Source organism: Agelaius phoeniceus, chromosome 1 (assembly GCF_051311805.1).
Source record: "Agelaius phoeniceus isolate bAgePho1 chromosome 1, bAgePho1.hap1, whole genome shotgun sequence".
NCBI lineage: Eukaryota > Metazoa > Chordata > Aves > Passeriformes > Icteridae > Agelaius > Agelaius phoeniceus.
Genome location: NC_135265.1, coordinates 119,718,188 through 119,740,144, shown reverse-complemented (window position 1 = coordinate 119,740,144; position 21,957 = coordinate 119,718,188). Strand labels below are relative to the sequence as shown.

The 21,957-nt window shown below is 38.0% G+C and overlaps 1 protein-coding gene across 1 annotated transcript in view; it reads left to right on the top strand.

Moving 5' to 3' along the window:
- ARFGEF1 (ARF guanine nucleotide exchange factor 1) overlaps nucleotides 1-21,957 on the top strand; it is an 86,342-nt gene that overhangs the window by 18,872 nt on the left and 45,513 nt on the right. Inside the window, exons 2-6 of the mRNA XM_054637692.2 lie at nucleotides 7,647-7,677; nucleotides 11,571-11,727; nucleotides 12,766-12,912; nucleotides 20,872-21,051; nucleotides 21,663-21,936. Of these exons, the coding sequence (XP_054493667.1) occupies nucleotides 7,647-7,677; nucleotides 11,571-11,727; nucleotides 12,766-12,912; nucleotides 20,872-21,051; nucleotides 21,663-21,936 (789 nt within the window). The remainder of the gene's footprint in view (nucleotides 1-7,646; nucleotides 7,678-11,570; nucleotides 11,728-12,765; nucleotides 12,913-20,871; nucleotides 21,052-21,662; nucleotides 21,937-21,957) is intronic.

Sequence of the window (21,957 nt, the reverse complement as noted above, 5' to 3'; positions counted from 1 at the left end):
GATGACCCATATAGTAATGAGGGGAAGCAGAGATTTACTGCTGTAGGAAGTGAGCTTTTCAGCCACATGTTAGAAAATAAATACTAATAAGAATGACCAGTGTTCAGTTATCCTTGGCAATGTGTGACCTATATGTGTGTCACTGCTCCTCAAGTAGAGAAGCAACTTGACAGTAGTCTCAACTTGGTTTAGCAAATAGAAGGATTATTACAGGAAATCCAGTTATAAAACCCCTGTGGACTGAATTATTCTGAATTAATTTTAAGCAGAATAAGGCCACTAGAGTAGTTTCTGCTTTTGTATAATTTGCCAGTGATTCTGTATTTGAAAATGTCATATGTAATAAACTGAAGGGGCAGGTACTAAGTTTGACTGAACCAAGACAAGCTGTGCATTCAGGTTTCTAAATTTACAGCAGAGTTGCATATTCCTGAATGGTATATTGTGAGCAGGGCTGGGGAGAACCTGTAGTTCTAGTATTAGTGCCATCTAAAAATGGCTAAAAAGAAAACTGAGAATAAAAGAGAAGATTGCTTCAAAGATTAAAAAAACCAAAACAATAAGGAGCATGAGACATAACAGCTTTTGAAGTGCAGATATAAAAGTAGAGAAACACTTGGACAGGATTTGCTGTGAATCTGTAGCATATCAGAAAATAGGGCATGGGAAATAACAACAGATATTGTTCCTTTCCTGTATTAGCACTCTTCAAAGGAGTTAGTGTCATCTAAAGTTGAAGCATGTCAAACCAAAGTCAGTGTTTGTGACTTCTGAGTTTTGACTTCATGTGTATGTATATGTAAATATTTCTCTACATGATTCAAGGTTATTCCTCCATGTTTTTCAAAGATAATGAGATATGACTTCTCACCAAGGAAGCATTTCACTTGATTAGAGGATTTCAAGATTTTGTAGAGCACAATGAGGAGGATTTATACAGAATTTCATCAACAGTTATCAGACTCAAAATATAACTGCTGTTTGGAATGCTGCTTCTTAAATTAACCTGCTTCCTTGGTTACTCCTTGGATACCTGTAAACATGAAATTGCAAAAGTGTAATATGTTGGAATGGAAAGCAAGTGGAAGTGTTCAAATATACTGAGATTCTTTTATTTGTACAGGAATTATTTTCTGTTATATATATGCTAAATGAGACCACAGCAGTGATTTTCTTAAATATGTACAGAACTTTGCTGTTTTCTGTCCCTGTGCCATAGCTGTGTGAGCTATAATTTTACAGACAGAGGAAACTTAGTTTACTGAAAAGGTGTAAATAATGCCAGCAAGAACCAGCAGTTTTACAGATGTGTGAATAAACTCTCACTGAAGGCCTGTGCTAAAGTCTGAGCTCAGGGATTTTTAAAGGGATGGTACACTCATGATATTTTACAATGAAGAGAATGTATGCAGGTAAAATTCACACTTTGATGCTATATTGTGCTTGTACTTGCATCTGCATTTCTTCCAATCCCATTTTTCTTTAGGTTATCTGGATTAAAACAGAAGAAAAGCTGCGCCCTACTGCCATTATCAGCCTGTTCTTGGACTCCCAAAAATAGGGGTTTTTTGTCCACCTTTTCTAGAGACTGTGTTGAAGGGGGTTTGAGGAAGGAAGGGGAGATCTCTGTTCATCCTGGAAGGTATGATGGAAAAGGCTATTTATAGGATTTAGAGGAAGACATAGTGCTGTGATATGTATCTTGGGAATTCCATTTAAGAAACAATTTCAGCTTTCATAATGAGTGGTTTGTTTTGCAGGCAACCCAAAATACTAATCATTTCAGTACTGTCTTCCTATAACAAATTTTCATTACACTATTACCAGTTTTAGGCAGGTCAACCTGATTTGATAATCTAGGGGAATAGATTAGTACAGTGTTAAACTGAACTGTTTAATTATTCTGTGCTGGTTTGAGATCCCAATGGGGCATTTTATAAAACTTTCTTTTTTTTTGTCTGTTTGCTATTGCATACACTGATACTCCATTGACATTGCAGATAGATGTATTAAAAGTTCATGAAGTTAATTACACCTCTTAGGAGTTAATTTAACTGCTACAGTTAAAAATTAAATAGGACAGGCAAATACCATAATCTGGGCTGGACAGTTCTCCATACCTCCTTAGTATGTTTCCTTTCATTCCTTTCTAGTAAGGAAACAGACTGAAACTGGGGTAGTTCAGAGGCAGTGGCACAAAGGCTCTATGGGAGCAAGAAGAGTGGTCAGCTGGAAGCCTCAGTAAAGTCTGTGTGTGTGCTCTGGACACTGTCTCTTGGCAAATCTTAAGCTTTGTGGATGATCTGTAAGTGGCTTAGATGTTAAGGATAATGTTTGGGTGAAAGCAAGTGCTAAATTTGCAGCATGTATTTTGACATAAACTTACTGTTTTTTCTTAAATGTACTGACTTAGCAAAAATTGCCCACAGTGGGCATCTCTGGATTATAATTTTTTTAGGATAGTGGAGCTTGAGTTAAAAACAGCTGTATGTTTCTCCAGTTCCATTATTTGGGTTACTTAGAGGTAATTATTTTAGGTTTTTTCCTGGAGTCTGTTAGTGCCTTTTGGGTGTTAGGACTTTAGCTGAATAGACAAGAGATTTTTCAACTCTGCTTGAAGCTAGCAGATATCCAGAAATGAAGTAAGTTTGAGATATTTCCTAAGAAATATATTCTAATAACCCAGTTTGGGAAAGAACATACTCAGCATGATCTGTTTGGAATTTCTTCTCTTTGAAGGAGAAATTGTTTTTTTTGTCCCTGTCATAGTTATATGGCTTTACTACTGTAAGTTCAAACTTGGTAGTTTTTTAAAATTAAACTGTTACCATATGTGTAATAATCTTATTACATGGCTGGGAGTGTAGTTAATTGAAGTTATTTTCAAATAAATAAGGAATTTCTAGGTTTATATTACAGCATTTTTGTGTACCTTGAAATGGAGAAGTATTTTCCGTATTGTTAATGAGGGAAAATGTGGGGTCTTTAAATCATTTATTTGCCACAATATTTTGTATGATACTGGAGACAGGCACTAGAATACTTGGATGGAAGAATGCAAGCCAAGTCAATTCAAGCAAAGCTTTAATGCTTTAATTTGATTTCACCTTTTTTTAATATAGATAGTGGTGTAATTTAAATTCATCTTCACTGCTTGTTCCTTGGATCTTATCCACCTGCTTTGACTTGAAAGAATTGAATGCAAATTGCTTCCTTCTCACAGTAGTTTTCTGTGGTGTAAGTCATGTGAACTCCAAACATTGACTTGTTTCCTTGAATTATTGCAGCCTGTGCTGCTTTGGATAGTTCTACCTTCTGATTACCTAAGATGGTTACAGTTCTTTAAAATGCCACTGCTTTCTGTCTTGAATTCATTATATATTTAATACGCTTTTATTCTGATGCTTACAGTGAGAATTAGGCTTTAGATGTGCAGATTCTTGTGGAATTAAGAATTATGCATTTGCTTCTCTGGCAGTTGTTTAGAATACAGTATTATGGGAATGTAATATGTACTTGTTCTTGAATACAATTCTGATGCAAGAATGGAAAAATGGAATGAGATGTATTAAATACTTTTAGATTTGTAGGGTTTACCTCCCATCATATTTTATAATGAACTTGTAAAGTATTTTTTCACTTTATGGTAATTAGTTTGCATTTTTCCCAATAGCAAGTTCCATAAGAATTCTTTTTCCTGTAATCTAATGTACAGTTTGATGATGATATCATAGAATTTAGCTCTGTGTAGCAATCCTGAAGATAACATTTTAGTCATTCCTTACTTGATGAGAATGTTATCCTTGACTTCTGCCAAAGTATCACTCCAGAATATTTTTACTTCACTTAGTATGACAGCACATTTAGGTAACCAGAAGGAAATAATACCTAAAGATACCCATTTGAAACTTAGGTTATTAGAGATGCCCTTTGATGTACTTAAGGTTTAAATCATACTTTGAATTGGATACAGGAGGTAAACAGTGAATTATTCTTAAATTGGAGTTTTGTTCAGTGTTACAATCCAGTACTGCCCACAGCACCTACTTGACCTGCTTGGCCATTTTGATGTTGCTGTTTGGTGTTAGTCATTACAGAGAAATTTGTTGATTTCATAGTTGCACATGAGATTAGCTGGTTATAAGGTGTTAAAGGAAGAGAGGGAAAACTGGAAACTAGTTTGAGGTTTTTTATACTGAAAACTGTAAGCAGTCTGAAGAGAGTAAGGAAAAGTGTTCAAATATCATGTTAAAAGTAGTGAATTAAAGCTGGAGAGGTGAGAATGAAATTATGGATGCCTGTTGTGGTTTATCTCTGGCCAGCAGCTAAGCCCTACACAGCCTCTCACTGGCTTGTATCGGAGAGCTGGAAGGGTAAAAGTGCAAAAGCTTTGGGTTGAGATAAAGACAGGTTAATTAAAAAAAAGGAAAATAGGGAGAAATGACAAGGAAAATCAAACACAAGAAACATGTGATGCAGAAAAATGCAGTAGCTCACCACCAGGTGACCAATTATCAGCCAGTCCCCAAGCAGCACAGGGAAACTGCACACCCACACCCTTCCCCAGTTTTTTATTGCTGAGTGTGACACCCTGGGGAATGGAATACCCCTGGGGTCTGTAGGGGTTGGCTGTTGTGGTGGGCATCCCCAGCCTACTCACTGATGGGGTGGAGTATGAGACTGAAAATATGACTCTCTGTAACTAACTGAAACTGACTCTCTGTAAGCACTGCTTGACTAAAGCATTCCTGAATTATCAACAGTGTTTCCAGCACAAAAACCAGCACCATCTACAACCTACTGTGAAGAAAATTACTCAAAGCCAACAACAAAGGTCTTAGTTGTTTTCAGAGATTTCTTTGAAATTATGATGGTCTGTAAAAGTGTAGATGAAATGGAAAATGATGTTGAAACTCATGTACATGACTCATTTTGCCTGTTTGGGGAAATGGTTGATGCATGCCATTGTAAAACTGCAAAATAATATATTTCTTTGATCAGCTCTAGCTTCAGTGTGTAAAAGCTTTGTGTATTTCCATTAATTCTGTCATAGAGGTCACAGAATTCTGTAAAGAGGTCTTCTGGAGCTGTGTGTGAAGGGGAGATTCAGAAAGGGTTTATTTTGTCATTTCTGCTGCACTTTTAAATTATGAAAACTAGTTCCATTTTAGGGCACGTGATTGTTTCAGTACCATAGAGTAATCTGAGCTGTTTTTCTTAGTAATTCTGTGTTTACATCACAAAAAATACAGAGGAAGGTGTTGTCTTCCCTACAGTTTTCATCCCCTGTTCTTGCATCTTATATTCTCTTTATTTCTTCTCTCCCAGAATGAATGGTGATTCTGAGATAATAAGCTTTTCTGGCTCTGAGATCCTCTTTGTTGCAGTTTTGGTTGTGTGTTTGGAGAGAGAGAGAGAGCAAATTAAGGAATGTTTATGTCAAGCCTGGCTTCATCTTTCTTTTCTAGCTAATTTTTAGTTCTGCAGGGATTACTTTTTCCCATTGAAAAGAATGCATCAGTAACTGTTCTGGTTCATCTGTCTTTAACAGATTAGTTACCTCACATGGGAATTGTTAGTTACCTTTATTATAATCTGGTTTTCTGGTGATAATGCTTCTTGAATTTTTGTATGCTTCCTACTGAATGTAGTTGATATGTGACCGTGAAATTGTACTGTGATTAACTTGTGTTCTGAGAGCAGAGGCAGCAATCAGACAGTGAAAGAAATTAGATTTTCTCTATTCTCAAGGGTAAAAGTAAAGTTCAAGTTTGCTGTTTTACTAATAGTATTATATCATGCTTCTCTGCAATTACAAATATTCTAGTCTTGTAAAATAATTGATATCAGCCACTGTAAGAACCTTTCTTTTTATTTAACATAGGTTATAAAATCAGTGGTTTCACATGAATAGACTTAGGCAATGCTGCTTGAAATGGTAGTAACATTTAATTAGAATGACACTTGTATAAGCTTTTTACCTCTGGTCAGTTTTGGTGGAAACTGTAAACTTGGAAGTCATTCTCTTTTATCTGTTGGTTGTTGGTTGATAATGTTGTTTGATGGACAGACTTCAGTGTATCTCAGGGAGCAGAGTTCCTGGGTGTGAGTGCTAAGGTGGGAGGTAAAATAATGAAAGGTATGAAGATGCTGGAAGGGAGGAAGAGAGTTTCTTCTCCTTTCTGTTGGTCAGGAATTTGTCTTCAAGTGAGTAAAAGTCGTCATAATTGGGAGGAAGGTATACTTTACTGAAACATTGCAGACCATGAGTCTTATTATTGCTACTTACTGAGGAATGCTTAGTGTCTAGAATCTAGAATTATTTTCATGTTTTGTCTAGTCCTGGGTAGCCCAGATTTGATCAGCTTCTGGAGTAGCTGTTTGTGGGATGAACCAGTGACCTGCTAGCCTCTCAGTGTAAATATGACCATCAGTCTTACCAGAAGTAAAATACAGATTTTAAAGTAATGTGCATTCCATATGTTCAGTTCTCTGGATGTTGAGAAAGTGAGTTAGTAAACATATTTGCTACGAGTGATTTGTGATAAAATACCGAGCATGAGAACCTGTGTTGGGTAAGTGAATCAGTATGACCATGTGAAATGGCAAATGAAGGACAGGAGGCAGACAAAGTGTGCTCTTGCTGCATGGGAGCTTGGTTAGAAAGATTAAGTTGGTGTGTTTTTTGTCAGAATCAATCCATGCCACTAGTTCAAGGCCTGTACACAAAAATCAAAGTATAGTGTTTGGTTTAGTTGATTACGGCTTTGCATGTTTGAGCAGGACTTGATACTGGAATAGATCTCCTGAGAGTTCTTTAAAAACACACACACACATTCATTCTTGATCCTGTACAGTTTATTTTAAGTATGTATTGCTTCAGCACTGGAAAACCTAGGCTTGATGAAATTCCCTATGATTTAAGCGTGCAAAATGACTAGAGAATAGACAAGACTAGTCTTGACTCAAAGATGTTTCCTAAAATTAGTTCCAGTAATTTAAAATTATTTTGAAAATGTATAGTTAAAAAATTGCTGAAAATGTTTGCAAACTATTCATCCTTCTGTTATAATATATTTGAAAATAATATTAAATAGAGGTGCTACGGACTTTTTTCCTCTCCCTTAGTCATTACTGTGGTATCTCACACTGTTTAAAACCAGGGGTGATAATTGGTCATTCAGATTTCATCTAAGAACTAGCAGTGGATTGTTGGTAGTGTTTCTGTATAATATGTATTTATCAAGCAGTATACGTTTTATATTCTTTATGGGTAAATTAATAGTTTGAATAATATTTGTGTTTTCCTTCTTATTTCTATATACATCAGCTGTGAAAAGAGCTGGACAGTGTCTTCACAGAAGCATTTCAGGGACGTGATGTTTAGCTGGCATGACTGGATGCAAATTTAAGCATCCAGTTTTGAATATAGATTAACAAAGTAATTATGATACAGTTTGCAGTCAATGCAGGTGGAGAGTACAGGTACTTATGAAACTGTAAACATGTTTTTTTCTGTTTTATGATAATCCTGGTTTCAAATGTTTGCCTAAATAGTTTTGCTATCCAGTAGTTTTCTGTTATTTAATTTTATAAATGCGCTTATGATGCCATTTCTATAACTATGCCTTTGTTTCATTTTACAGAGGAAATAAAGGCTGAAACAGAAAAGCAAAGGTATGTGATAATTCATTGTATTAAGTGATAGTGCTTTTAACATCTTAAAATGTATACCATACTTATTCTGCATGGGGAGTATGGACTCTGTCTGAAAAACATTTTCAGCATATTTTCGGTGGTTGGTGGTATCTGGAAATGTATACAGATAGTGCTGCTTTATGTGTCTGGCTGTTCTGGTGCAAGGCACAGGGCTTAGGAGAAGCAGCAGAAGGTAGCTCAGAAGGGAGCAAGGTGGTAGTCTCTGGCCAGGGAGTGTAGGAAATAGGGATCAGAGTTGGAAAAGATCTTTGTGGATGGCACAGAAATTTATTTCAATGTATTGCTGGAGGAGCCTTGAAGTAGATTCAGAGAAGGGGGAAGAATGCAGGTAAAATACTTGAAGTGAGTGATCAGAGGGAGGAGGTCGGGGCGCTGAAGTGGGAGTGAGCAGAGCAAAGTAATGTAACTGGCAAAGATAGTGTCTGGAAAGGACCTTGTTAGGGTATAGATTTGTGAAGGCAGTTCTTCTACAAGTGATGGTAAAACCAAAAATTGACATTCAACAGTCTTTTGCTGTTGACAAACTTCTAAGTGTTGCTAAGCTGTGGGATCTGTTATTGGCATTTCATTACATATTCCACAGGATTGTCTTCCTCATCCAGTGTTCCTAACTCTGAGTCAGGACTGGGGGTGAAGACTGTTCATACCACTTGTTGAGAGAAATGGATCAGTGGGTGAAACTGAGGATGAAAATGTTCTTAGGCAGCTGGGTGCTGCTTGGGGATCTCTATTCTGCCCTGTAACTGGATTTCAGTATTGGGCAAATCATTAAAACCACAGCTGTCAAAGTTGGATGCTAAGGATTTCTGCTTCATCTCCTGGATATTTGAGCAGAAATCTCCAGTTTTGGTTTGGAAAATAGAATCACTTCTAGCAGTAATTAAGTCAGTGGGAACATTGTTTAAGAAGATGTAAAGGAAAACTTAATAATATCAAATATGCTGAAAAATTTAGTCTTGCAGCTTATCAAATTGGGCTCGTAAAACTTAAAGGGTGCATCTCATTGAGATTGTGCTTTGCTTTCCCCCAGCAAAATGAAGTCAATACAATGAGCTCATAGTGAGATTGTAAAAATAAATTTCATATTTATGTAGTGTTTAGAAAACATTGCATCCAGAACTACAAGATTGTCTCAGACAGAAAGTAATAATATGAATTTATAATAGGTTTTTCTTAGAGTGGTATAAATAAAGCAGAAGTCCACATTGTGAAGCATGATAAGAAAAAATGCTTTATGTTAAATATTCAGTGAGAGATATTTGTTCTGGGCACTGAATAAGGAAAAGTAATATCCAGTCCTGTAGTTAAATACCATGCTAAAACTACAGAATTAAATGAGACCACAGAATTAAAATAATTTATACAAATGTGGTTGGCCCATTTCTGAACTTTGAGTGCATAATTTCTGCCCTATCAATATCTGAAGTTGGGATCTTTTTGGGAGTAAAATGTGTATGTCTTATCTTCCTATTTTCTAAATAGATTTTGGTTTCTTTGGTGCTGTCTTTATTTTAGACAGTAGCCTTTTGCTACTGTGAAGGCTTTGCTGGTTTTGGAAATTGTGAATGGACTTCTCTGTTCTTACTGTAGAGTCAAATTGTTTAGGTGCAGTAGAAAATACTGTTTTTCTAGGCCCTAGGATAGAGAAACTTCATAGTCTATTAAATTATTTTCAGGATCTTACTTCTGTAATTGAGATTCAAATGTCCTAATAAGGGATTTCTAATGATGAGTGTTTAAATTTTTCCAGTTCCTGTTCAAGGTAACTGATCTCAGTTAACCTGGAATGAACTGAAGAGTAGATTATTTCCACTATCCAGAAATTTTGCATGGAAAACAGCTCCTTTTGTTCTGCTATTTGTTTTTTTAACAGAACTGGTATTTGGTAGTGGGGTGCAGGGGAAGGGAATAAAAAAGTACAAGCTGATTTATGTAACCATTACACAGCAAATGCTGCCAAAATAAATTTCCAAATCCATTACTTGATACATACCTTAGCCTTTCTCTATGGATAATACATAAATACCAGCATATTTCATAATTCCCATGCTTTGTAGATGCCTTGGGGGAAGAAGGTGTTTGGAATAGTTGCTGGGTTTAGAAGCAATTCACTGACATTAAGTCCTTTTGAGTTTCTCTTCTCCTCTCTCTGCTATCCCCTTCCCTTACATTACCAGCAGTGTGAAGAGCTTACTGAGTTGCTTTTCCAGAGACAAATGTACATCATCTTCCATATTTAATATCTTGCCCATTTTAAAATAGCTTTCAATTCAGAGAATAGGAGACGCTCCAGGCTAATGTAGCAGCTTGCTGTGGCACGGGTTCTTCATTTTTGGAATATCACCATGGCCTGCTCCTTGTTTTGAACAATTCTGGGTTTATTTCCAGAGTGGTCTTTTTAAGTTAATTTTAATGGTTTCAATGGGCATAATCACTAGATGAGGTGCAGTCTTGTCATAAGGCACAAGCAACAGATAACTGCCCTTTCATTCTTCAGGGTAAAGCTTTTATAGGGAGTATCAGAGAGATTCAGGAACATAGAAGAATCATGTACTTCCTCTGCAACTTATCTGATTAGGGTGCTGTTCAAAAGAGCTCTGCTTCCAGCAGAAAAATACAGGGCAATAAATAAAGTTATGCATCCAAAAAAAACCCAAAAAAACCAAAAAAAAACCCCAAAACCACCCAAAACAACTCTGGCTTTCTTCAGAGGTTTCTTTTTTTTCTTTCAGGAAAAAAAATGTGAAAATGTGTAGGGATAAATTCTTAAACCTTCAAAAGAGATATAGCCAGTAAAAAGTAGCATCTTAATACTAATTACTAACTCTTAAGTCTTGAATTTGGGTGCCCTTTTTAAGCAACCTAAACAAGATCTGTTTGAATGTGGTGACAGATATAATCTCAAGGACAATCCAGCCTGCTCCTTGAAAAGCTGAAACTAATTTGTATTGATTAGTTTAAGGCCCACTCTGTAATGTGTGGGACTGCAGTCATGCTTTGGATTTATAATGAACTCTTAGCAGTTCATTCTTCTACTTAGGGAACATGAAATTGAGTGCATTCCTTGAAGCATCTGTTTTAATTAGCAATGTGCATGCTGTATTTCAATGCAGTTGTTCTACCAAGATCTGGTTGAATTACTGCAAGAATTCTTTAAGCCTTCACTATAGAATATGACACTTTGCACTTTTTTAATACTGTTTTTCAAGCCTATGTAAGACAGTGTTGTTTACCTTTTATCTAAAGATACCTGTGAGTGCAAAAAAAAGGTTGGGAATGTTTTATATAAAGGTGATGAGTTATTCTATGAAATGAAAAATCTAAACATCTTGCTTTGAGCCAAAGCGAAACTGCATTGATGCACTCAAATTAGTGAAAAATGACCCATTCCTAATTATCCTTTTGTGATATTAATGATCACAGTCTTTCTAAAGGTGCTGTAATAAATAAAACTTCAACAGCTCAGAATTTTCTTGCTTTTGTTACAGTTAGTATTTTCAGATAATTTACCCAAGTGAGATATGTTGGCTCTGCTCATTTTGTTCTGTTAGTTTGTTGCTTTAGCCAGTTTAGTAAGGGGAGTCTTTTGAGAGGAAGCAAGTCTTTCTGCTTCCAAACCAGCAGGTACCACTGGATATCCCCTTAGTAGGCAAGTGGGTCAATTTGCCTGGTCCACAAAGGAGCCATGAAGTATAAAAGGTGTTAAGAATACTTTACAGATTACTATTCTTAGAAGTTTGTCTTTCCTAATGTTAATTTTTTTGATATTGTATTTCATTCATAAGCATTGTGGTGGTGAGAACAATTTGTGTGATCACTTTACAGTATTCTAATACAGTCATTCTGTTTAGTCCCCCTCATGGAGAAGCAAAGTCTGGTTCAAGCACTCTTCCACCTGTGAAATCAAAGACAAGCTTCATTGAAGCGGACAAGTACTTCCTACCATTTGAATTGGCATGCCAGTCCAAGTGCCCCAGGATTGTCAGTACATCTCTAGATTGTTTACAGGTCTGTATGAAGATGAGTTTTCACTATCAACTGTAAAATCCTGTTGCTTTGGAGGGGGAGTAGTTATATGAAATAAATAATGTCATGGGGTTTTTATTCTTTTACTTGATTGCACACACAACCAAACAGAATGTGTTTCTCACAAAAGATGAATGAATGCCTTATTTATTATGTAGTGTATGTGTGTTTTTCTTTGTCTGTTTTACCAGCGTTTCCTGGTTGGGTTATTATGTACAGCAACCTGTTTTCATGTGTTTAAATGTGTGTTGAGCAAACACAGCAGGTATAGCATTAGAAATTCATTTTATACTATTTATAATTGCAGTAAAATATTTACAATTTGAGATGTCTAGTCTCTCAAAACTCTCAAGGTTCCTGTAATGTTTTCAGAAGAAATTCTGCAGCATTGTATTTAGCCATTCACTCCTCCAGAGCAGCCCAACAGTGAACTCAATTTACAGTCACAGGCACATGTGTGCCTGGCCTGCTCTTGTACCATGATGCTACTCTGTGTAGCATGGGGATTTACAAGTACTCTTGTGCCTAAAGTGTTCAGAAGAGGATTTTACTAATTTTGTAATAAATTTCACTTCTAACTATTGAAGACCCAGGGAAAGCAAAGGATACTAGAAAACCAAACACCAGAAGAAACTCTAAAAAATAGAACACTAGCTAGTAGCTCAAATAGAGAGCATTTGCAGATGGTTTATCTGGTATAAAAAGCATTTGCATATTGACTATATATAAAGACTTCTGTGATGTGAGTTAATTTTTGGAATCCTGTTTGGTTTAGAACATTAACTGCTGAACAAAACTTTATCTTGCTGAAAAACTTTGTATAGCAGTTGCTGTCTGAAAATTGAATAAATCTGGAGGATATGTAAAAAATCCTTGTTGTTTTATGATACATGGGGTAAAAGGTACTGTTTTATTTATTCTGTGCAAGTTAGAACTATCAAGTGAATTTATTTATTATAACCAAAAGCTGGCCTAATTTTTTAAAGCTCTTATTTACATGGGTTTTTTTCCTCTCTCCAGAAACTTATAGCATATGGGCACTTGACAGGGAATGCTCCAGACAGTACAGCTCCAGGAAAAAAACTAATTGATAGAATTATCGAGACAATATGTGGCTGTTTTCAAGGCCCTCAAACAGACGAAGGGGTTCAGCTACAAATAATAAAGGTAACATGTTTAATACTTCCTGTATTTATAGTGGTGGCAGCAGGAAGACATTCTTGACCTCAGAGTTCAAAACCAGAAGTGCTTAATTTGTAAATGTCATGGTAGTGTTAAAATACTTTCTTCATCCTGTTTCTTGGAGATGTAAACTGCATATTCTTTGCCCTTCCCCTAATTTCTTCCACTGCATTTTGGGTGAACTCATGGTTGTGGCCTCAAGTCTAGTACCACTGGGTGAAATTCATTCACAGCAGACCTGTGGAGCCTCTAATTGTGAGGAATTACTGTCATACAATCCTGCACTCCCAGTGGGAGAAATGGTAATTAAGCAGCAGATTTTAAAATCCATTTTGGAATTTGTTGATGAAATGCAATTAGACTTGGCAGTTGGACATTACCATGGTAGCTTTGTACTGCTGTGTCATACACTTTTGCTTGAAGGAGGTCCAGGGTTTGTTTCCACAGCTTATATAAATGTTGCATGTGGAGTTTGTACAAATGTTTCTGGGGAACCTGTTTTCTGATTGCAGCCATTAATTATGGGTATTTGTTTCAGGAAATTACTATGCCAAGTACTAGAATTTGGCTGCTTAGTGGAAATGCTGTACCCTGTTCCTGTAACAGCAGTCTTTAAATAACTGTGATAGTGAACAGCAGTGAAGAATACATTTGAAGTTAGTTAAACAAAATGGAGTATTTGTTACCTCATAATCTTGTGTATATGTATCCTGAGACATTAACATTTCTTGCAGATTGTACTTACTTGTATTAATGCAAAAAATATGCTTTGTTCTTCTCCTTTTCATAGCTCAAATCTTCCCTGTTCTTTTTTGCACTCCACTTCTGCAGATAGTTGTTACAAATGTTGGTTCATGCTGCTGTTTTCTAGATTTGTTGTGTTGTTTTGCCCATGTGTTTAAGATGTTTTGTCATGGTTTGACACTGGCACAATGCCAGTGTCCCCATGAAGATACCCTCTCCCTGGTAGCTGCTGTGAGATGTGACCAGGAATAAGCAAAGCGGGCTCCTACTTAGGAAGGAAAAGAAAACAGAACTTTATTAACTACTCTACAACTACAAATAAAAAGGAACACACACACAGGGAAAATGAAAACCTCACAAATGCATTTCCTCCTCCCCCCACCAAATTTCCAACACAATACATTTGATCCTCAAATCACCAACTCTCAGTCCAGCACCACTTTTAGACAATCAATCCTCAGTTCATCAAGAGGAGAGGAGTCCTTCTTGTACCATGGGCTTCCCCTGGAAACACAGCTGAAGCCTCGTGTGTTTCCGTGTCACTCGTGGCACCGCCCGGAGTACATCTGCCGTCGTGACCTCTTCCTTTCATGTCCAGTGCTCTCACCACTGAACATGGACCAGAACTGCTTCTAGGGTTGTCTTTTAAGGATGCTCTGTCCCGATCCAAAAAAGGCACAGTCTCTCCTTTGGGACACCTGTCCCCCCCATATTTTTTCACCCCCTGGGGCCGAGGGGCACCAACACTGAACCCTCTTGGTTCTGTGGCCATTGCCTCCCCCTAGAATGCAGTCTCTGTATCACAAGGAACATGGGTCTGTCCATGGCTGTACAGAAAGAGTCCAGCAAAAGCCACTCCATCATCTCTTCCCACTAGGATTCTTCTCTACTCTTTCACTATTTCTCACTCGCCCAGACCTCTCTCACACTTACACATTTCCTTCCTCATCTTCCACTCTATCTTCCAGGAAAGGTCAATGATCTGTAAAGTTCTCATTCTCCAAAAAGGGGTTAAAAGCTCCTACAAGCGGCCGGCTGAACCCCCCCTTCTCCTTCCGATCCGTGCTGCCGGCACAGGCCCATGTTTATCCAGTTTCAAGGTAACAGTCCCAGGCACCGTCTCTCTCTCTCTCTCTCTCTCTCTCTCTCTCTCTCTCTCTCTCTCTCTGTCTCTCAGGGGGGGCTGCCCGATGGCTCCCGGTGTCTCTCTCTCTCTTTCTCTCTTCCACCCTTCCACCCCCGGGCTCAGGCCTACCTCTCCTGACCTCATGGCTTTCCCCTCCCCCTGCCCAGCCAGCAGCTGGGCCGGGGAGAGACCCGAACTCTTTCCTGCCGGAAACCCAAAAGGACCCTCCCAGGGAGAGCCCTGCTTTTAACCCCGTGTTCTCAGAGGCGGATCCGTGTCCTAATGGCCAGGTTAAATGCCAATATTAAAGCCTGAATATCCACTGGCCAAAAACACAGCATCCCAAAAAACACATTTCCTGTCAAACCACCACAGCCATCCTGCAAAGGGAAGTTTTTATTGATTTAAACTTTCAGTGGCTGAAACTATTATAACTCTCTCTCATTGTAATACTGCCTGTTTGAATGCTTTCTTATTCCAATCCTCCCTGCCTGACGGGGCTTTAAGAGCTAATATTCCTTCTGTTCAGGAGAAGATTTGAGAAAGTCAGTTCTTCAACAATTGCAAAGTGCATTAAGTGTGTACACTCTTTTAGTCCCTTAATTTTTTTTACTGTTTACGTGTAGCTAATTGCCATGTTAGAGTAACCGGGAAAGTGGAGAGTGCTGTTTTGCCTTTGACTCCATCTTTGTCCGATACACAGAACACCATAAAAAGCTTGAAAATTTTAAATAACCTTGGCAAAGACCAGAACTTTTGACTTTGAAAGAATAATGAAACTTCTAAGTCAGTCATACTCTCTTAGGCCCCCTAACGCTTCAGTTCTGAGATGAATGTGGACCCTGCTTCTCCAGTGTGATTTGAAGGATGATCTTCTTAGACTCTTCTGTGGTTCTGGTGGTTAGTATGTTGTCTGAAGAATCTTAATTCCATCAGGGGTATAGAAGGCAGCAGACCTGGATCTCCTGCTTTTTTGTGCTGGTGTTCCCAGGCTGTTACCCACAACATAAGCAGCACTCCCACAGGGCAGCTGCTTCACCGACACCACAGTGAAAGCTGAGAACTTTGATCACTTGGACACCTTCCTGTCTGGAGGATTGTCTTGGTTCTGCATGCAGAAAGGGCGGCCCTTGGGTAGTGTGCTGCCCTCACTCTGGGGTCTGGGAGCCATCATGGAGCAAGAGCTAACAGGCACTGCAGGTTTCCTGCTCACTGCGTGCCTTTCCGGGGTGGAGTCATCTGCAGCCAGTTCCCAACTGCCACTCAGACATTCTGAAAAGACCTTTCTGCTGACTAGCAAGGAAATAATCTTCTTGCTGAAACAGAGAAGTGCAATTTGTCTTTTTTTAGCTATCTAAGCTTTAGAGTCATGTCCTGCAACAAGAGACACCAGTTTAACTTTTCTGCTCCTATAGCTCACATGTTCTCTTCTCTTCTGTGATGCTCTTGTTCTTCATCTGCAGACTCTGTGATGAACCAGAATGGGAAATTGGCCTTTTCCTTCATTTCCCTTGTAGTTTAGTTTGATTGGGTGTAATTCTGATATGAAGCCACACAACTTTCTTGTGTAGTTGTTGTGGTGGGGATTGTTGTGGCAGAAACAATGCCCGTAATTAGTCTGCTGATGCAATTAAAAGAGGTTTATTCAAATTGTGTGAAATAACATCCCTTGATGGAATCTTTCTGCCTCAGGCTTGCTTTCCTAAGGCTGCTGTGGCATTTGTGGTGTGTGAGTGCAGACTTGCACTGACAGTTGCAGAGGTCTTGAAGTTCTGTTTACGTGTCTTTTGGCCTTTTAGTGCCTGCAGAACTAAAACTATGGCAAAACTTTTTTTTCCTTTTTATTGTTTTAAATCTGTAAAGGAGGAATAAGGATGAAGAGGCAGTATTTAACGTGATATCAACTGTTTGCACTCATGTGTTTTCTTTCCTTGGTTTGCCATATGGAAAGTATATGATATTTTATAGGTGCTTTTGCAGCTTAACTTATGTTTGTGTGTGCTTGATAGCTGTAGTCTGAAAAGTTAAATGTTATTTAGTGACTTTTTTTAGTGTCACTTAAAAATTATTTATCTATGCAGGTTATTTGATGTATTTGTTGTTTTTTGACTTAAAGAGTTCAGTTTCCTGTGTTTTTCAAAAGTCAGTCCATGCTAACACATTATTTTGTGGTAAGTAAATGTTTGGACTGCAAGTTAACTTAAAAAAAATTGAAAATAACTCTGTAGACCCTCTCAAAGGAAACAGAATTATGTGATTCTAGTAGCTAATCCACACTAGAGAGAGGAGCTAGGGCTGCTGTGTTTTATGTGCCGTTCCAAGTACTCAGGAGTTTCCAGGCAACTGAATTACGAAATCAAGACAAAGTAAGCCCGTGCTGATCAGATGACAGCTGTACTGTGTCATAAATCTTCTGAAGATAAGATGATCAGAGTTGGCTGAGAGGAAGAAAAAGCTGACCCTGAGTTGAAAATTTTTCTCCTGGTTGTAGTTGCATTATTTTGCTGTAATCGTGGTGTTCTTACAGAATATTCAGTGTGAGAGGACTCAAAAGTTAAGAGTTATAGATGGATGCTGGATGTTTTCAGTAGAGGATTATTGTTAATTTAGTTTACTTTTAAAATTGCATTTGTTTTGCCTCACAAAGCATGATACTTCCTGAACTGTTCTAATTCATTCGTTTTAAATAACAGAAAATTCACTTGGCAAATGTGCTTCAGGCTAAAAGAAAAAATACTGTGCTTGTCACACAAAGATATGATAATCTGTAACTCAGGAACTTATCCTGGGGATTTTTCTCCTTTCTCAAAGCCATCCAATGCTTGTTTATAAAAATGAATAAGCTTTATTTATCGTAAGTAGGTGGCAGCACAGAACTGTAGGGTCTTTCCCAAACACAGAACAGGAAGTATGAAGGACTGGAGGGAAAGCATAAGGAAACAAACTCACAGTCAGGATGGTAGCCAGTAGTTTCAGGGCAAGGAAGTCTTGTTGGCTGATGGTATTTTTGCAGGCTTTGTGACAAAGAAAGCTTTTTAGGAAGGACCTGAAGGAGAATGAGGTGGCTCTAACCTTTCACAAAGGTTTCCTTCTGTTTCTAAAGGGCAGCGAAAGGGAGGAGTAAATAAAGTAGGGGTTTTTTTCCTTTCCTTTACTTATTAGGTCACAGTGAGGATACTGTGGGAACAGATGTGCTAAGTGTGACCAGGAGTGGGAACTCAATTGAAAAAAGCCTTGAGCAGCAAAACTTTACATGATAGAAAAGAGAAATGTAATGCTGTGACTCCATGGGAGTAGTTTGCTGTTCTGACCTCTGCAGAGAGCCATTTATCTGTCCAGGCTTTGCTCCCAGACTTCTCCCTTAGCCATCCCTTGTCCTAGCAAGCATTTAGTACTCTGCATCTACTGAAGTCACTTTTAAAACAAACAAAACCCCAAAACTAAACACCAGAGAACCACCTGAGGGTGCTTTTGTTTTCTATGATTTTTACTTGTATTGATGAGTTAAAATGTGTTGTTGCTGTTAAAATAGCACAGATGGCTTCATGCTCTGGACCTGTTGCAAAGTAAGAGTGTGGCTGGGAGGAAGGCAGAGCTTTTGTTACTCCATCTTTCAAGGATCTGTGTTGTGTAGCAGTTTTGGATTTTGAGTAATCTTACTTCACTGGAGGTTGAGGTGATTGTCCTCTACTCATCTGTCACCCCTCTCCCCTCTCTTCTTCTTTGTGTTGGACATAGTGGTTGTTTGGTCACAGTGTAAAGGGGAGTAACATGAAGAAAAGTACTAAAATGAGAAAGGAGGGGTTTATTTTTCCAGTGTGTGAGTTCACAAGGGTTTCAGAGGAGCAATACTGCCGCTGCTTATAACGTGTGGTTTCTCAGGGTTAGCTGTCAAGCCATTGTGATAATGATATACTCTTCTATGATAGAGAATCAGGTGATGTTGTCTAGGGCCTATCATCAAATTGAGCCCTAAATGGAAACTGTCAAGAGGGAAGGATGTTCAGAAAGTAATCGTAAGATTCTTTCTGTCTTGCATTTGTTTTCGTATTTCTACTGGTCTGGCATACTTAGCAGAAGAGAAATGGCACTGAGATGTGAAATTAGAATAACTAATAGCCTGAGGATTACTCTAAATTGTAAGGAAGATGGAAGATATTACCAAAAGATCAAAGCTAAAAATGCTTATCAGTTTGCAAATGTGTATGGGAGTCATTAAGATTCGTATCTAGTGCCTGGGAAGGAAAGAAACCCGAAGAAGTGACTATCAAGAGCTCTGTAAACTCTTGTATACTTTGATATTTGCAGGGAGATGCCCTGTAGAAAGACTGATTCCTCAGGCTGCACAGAAAATATTATTCAGTGAATTTGGATTAAGATATGAAGGAGGTATGTCTCAGAGTGTGTTTGAAGCATTTCTTTGCTTCCACACCTCTAATTGGGTGGTGTGAAAAGAACCAGGCTCTGCTATTCATAACATGCATATTGAAAAAAACTTAGGAAATTCAAGCTGTTAAGCCAATTAAAAGAGCACATAATCTATCTGTAGCCTTGTCACCTTTCTCTATTAGCTGGCTCTACTTTCTATTATTAAAAGTTGCGTGAAAAAACATCATAAGATTTCACTGAACTGAGATGGAAGTTAAAATGGAATTTTCAAATATCAGCTTCTTACTCATCCAAATATAAGGAGAAAGAAGATGACACAAAGATGACATTAACTTTATGAATGACATCACCAGAACCAGAGATGGAGACTGGAGCCCCCTGCACCTTTCATTAGTGTCCCAAGTGCTAGGCTGCAAGAGACCTTGTCTTCCAAAAGAAAAGCTGTAGGTGGTTCTTAAACTGGGGTGTTATTAAGTGTGTGTGTGTGTACATGTATCAGCGGTATAATTTGTAACTGAATGAAAGAAATATTAACTAATCTAACTATGTATTGTGTTGAGTCCAGACAGTAGTGGTTTGGAAAAAATAGCTGTTTATGCCTGGGCTCCACTTGTTCAGCTTGTTTTCAAGAGTGACTGATTTTACTTTTTAAGGGGTTTGAGTGAGAGATGGGTACTATTTCTCCACTTCTTGGTGCCTTGTGTGTATAGAAGTTCTGACAATGTCAGTAAGAGATGTGAGGTGTGGTTTGATGAGTAAATTACACAAAACTTGAAATAACTTTTGTTTTTAACTGTGATTAATTTTTAAAAAAATAGCATCTTTCCAGTGCTTCCAGTTTTTTCTTTCTTACTCTAAACATCCCATTAAATGGTAACTGTCGAAGTTTTTAATGCTCAAAATTCCCTCATTCCTTCCATGGATTACAGTGATGAATGCAAACCATTGCAAACCAGGCTCTCCCCCTTTCTTTCCACTCTCCTACACACATCTCTGACAATGTTTTCAAACCCTGTCCTCGGGTTTTATCTGCCTCTGTTTCTGCTCTTTAATCCAGCCTGCCTCTGTCTCACATAAAGGTAATTTGTCCCTTACTTCTGTGTTATCTGATCTTCCACAGGCTTATGTGCTTTTATTTTTTTAAAGAGAGGCAGATATTACCAGGATCAGGAAGAAATAAGCAAATTTCTACAGAGGGGCCAACACAATTTTCTAGCATCTACCAAAAAGAGCTGTTGTAAAGGGCAGTTGTCTGAGTATAGCTGTCTAACCTCATACTCAGTTTTTGTTCATCACATTTACATTTATTTCTAAAACAACTTTTGGACCCTTTGGCTTCCCTTCCAGGCTTTAATGGGTAGTCTGTTCCTGTTTTGTGTTTAGAAAATTTGAGGGTGACTTCTATTAGCTACCTCTCTGGTGGTTCCTGTGGTTGCTTCATGCTGTTACATGCTATGAAACATGTAATACTTTGATATGTTGATGAAAAACACTCAGTTTAATATAACTGATATGATTTTCCAATATGGCTACTAGAGTATGTGGGAAAATATAATGAAATTGCAGTTCAAAATATTTATTTAGATATATTTTAGAAGTTGTCCAGTGTTGGTATTTATTAGTTTGCAAACTTTTTGACTGATAAATGTTTTGACTGATAAATGTATATATGTGTGTTTATTTAGGCTTTGCTCACTGCAGTAACATCTCAACACATAGAAATCCACGAAGGAACAGTACTACAGGCTGTAAGAACATGTTACAATATCTACCTAGCAAGCAAAAATCTTATCAATCAAACTACAGCCAAGGCCACTCTAACACAAATGCTGAATGTCATTTTTGCACGTATGGAAAATCAAGCAGTGAGTATCTCAGTATCTTTATTTAGAAACTACCTCTTGAAAGCAAACCAGCTTGAGACATTTGTTTCATCGTTATTAGGCATTTTGGCTTTTCTAACTTGTGTACTTTGGGGAAAAAAAGATGCTGGTATCTGATATTTTTCTTCTTGTGTTTTGCCCTCTGAAATAGGTGGAAAATATGAAGTTTGGGGGTGGGGGTGGTGTACAGAAGTCACAGAAATTCTTCCCTTTCTGGGGATTCCAGAACAAGGGACCACAAAAAAAAAAAGTTTGCCTTGATGTTTTTCCAAACACACCTTGTTTATTGTCACATCTCCTCCCTGTGCTTCTGATAGGGCAGGCAGACAACTCTTGGTTCTATGGTTTATGTAGTGTGGTCATGCCTTCTCTGATAGTGAAGATATGAGCTACATGCATAGCTGGGAAGCAGCCCTCTTGCAGTGGATTATCCCATGATGCTGAAGTTATTTATAATTAAACAAAGATGCATTTTCTTAAACTGTTACTGTGTAAGCAGAGACAATAGAGATGTCATCTTTATAAAATAATGCATATATCTTATTGTTTTATTTTGATAGTGAACTTCTTCTGTATTTGCAATGCTTTTGTAGCTTCAGGAAGCCAAACAGATGGAAAAGGAAAGACACAGACAGCAACACCATCTCCAGCAGTCTCCAGTAAGCCATCATGAGCCTGAATCACCTCAATTGAGACATATTCCAGCACAGGCTGATCAGCTGTCCAAAGACCATGAGAGAGAGCTTGATCACAGCACAAATGATGTGGACAAGAACCTTCAAGAAGATATTGAGGCAGAAAATGGATCTGACATTTCTAGTGCTGAAAATGAACAGACAGAAGCTGACCAAGCCACAGCAGCAGAAAGTAATCAGTGTGTATTTCTGT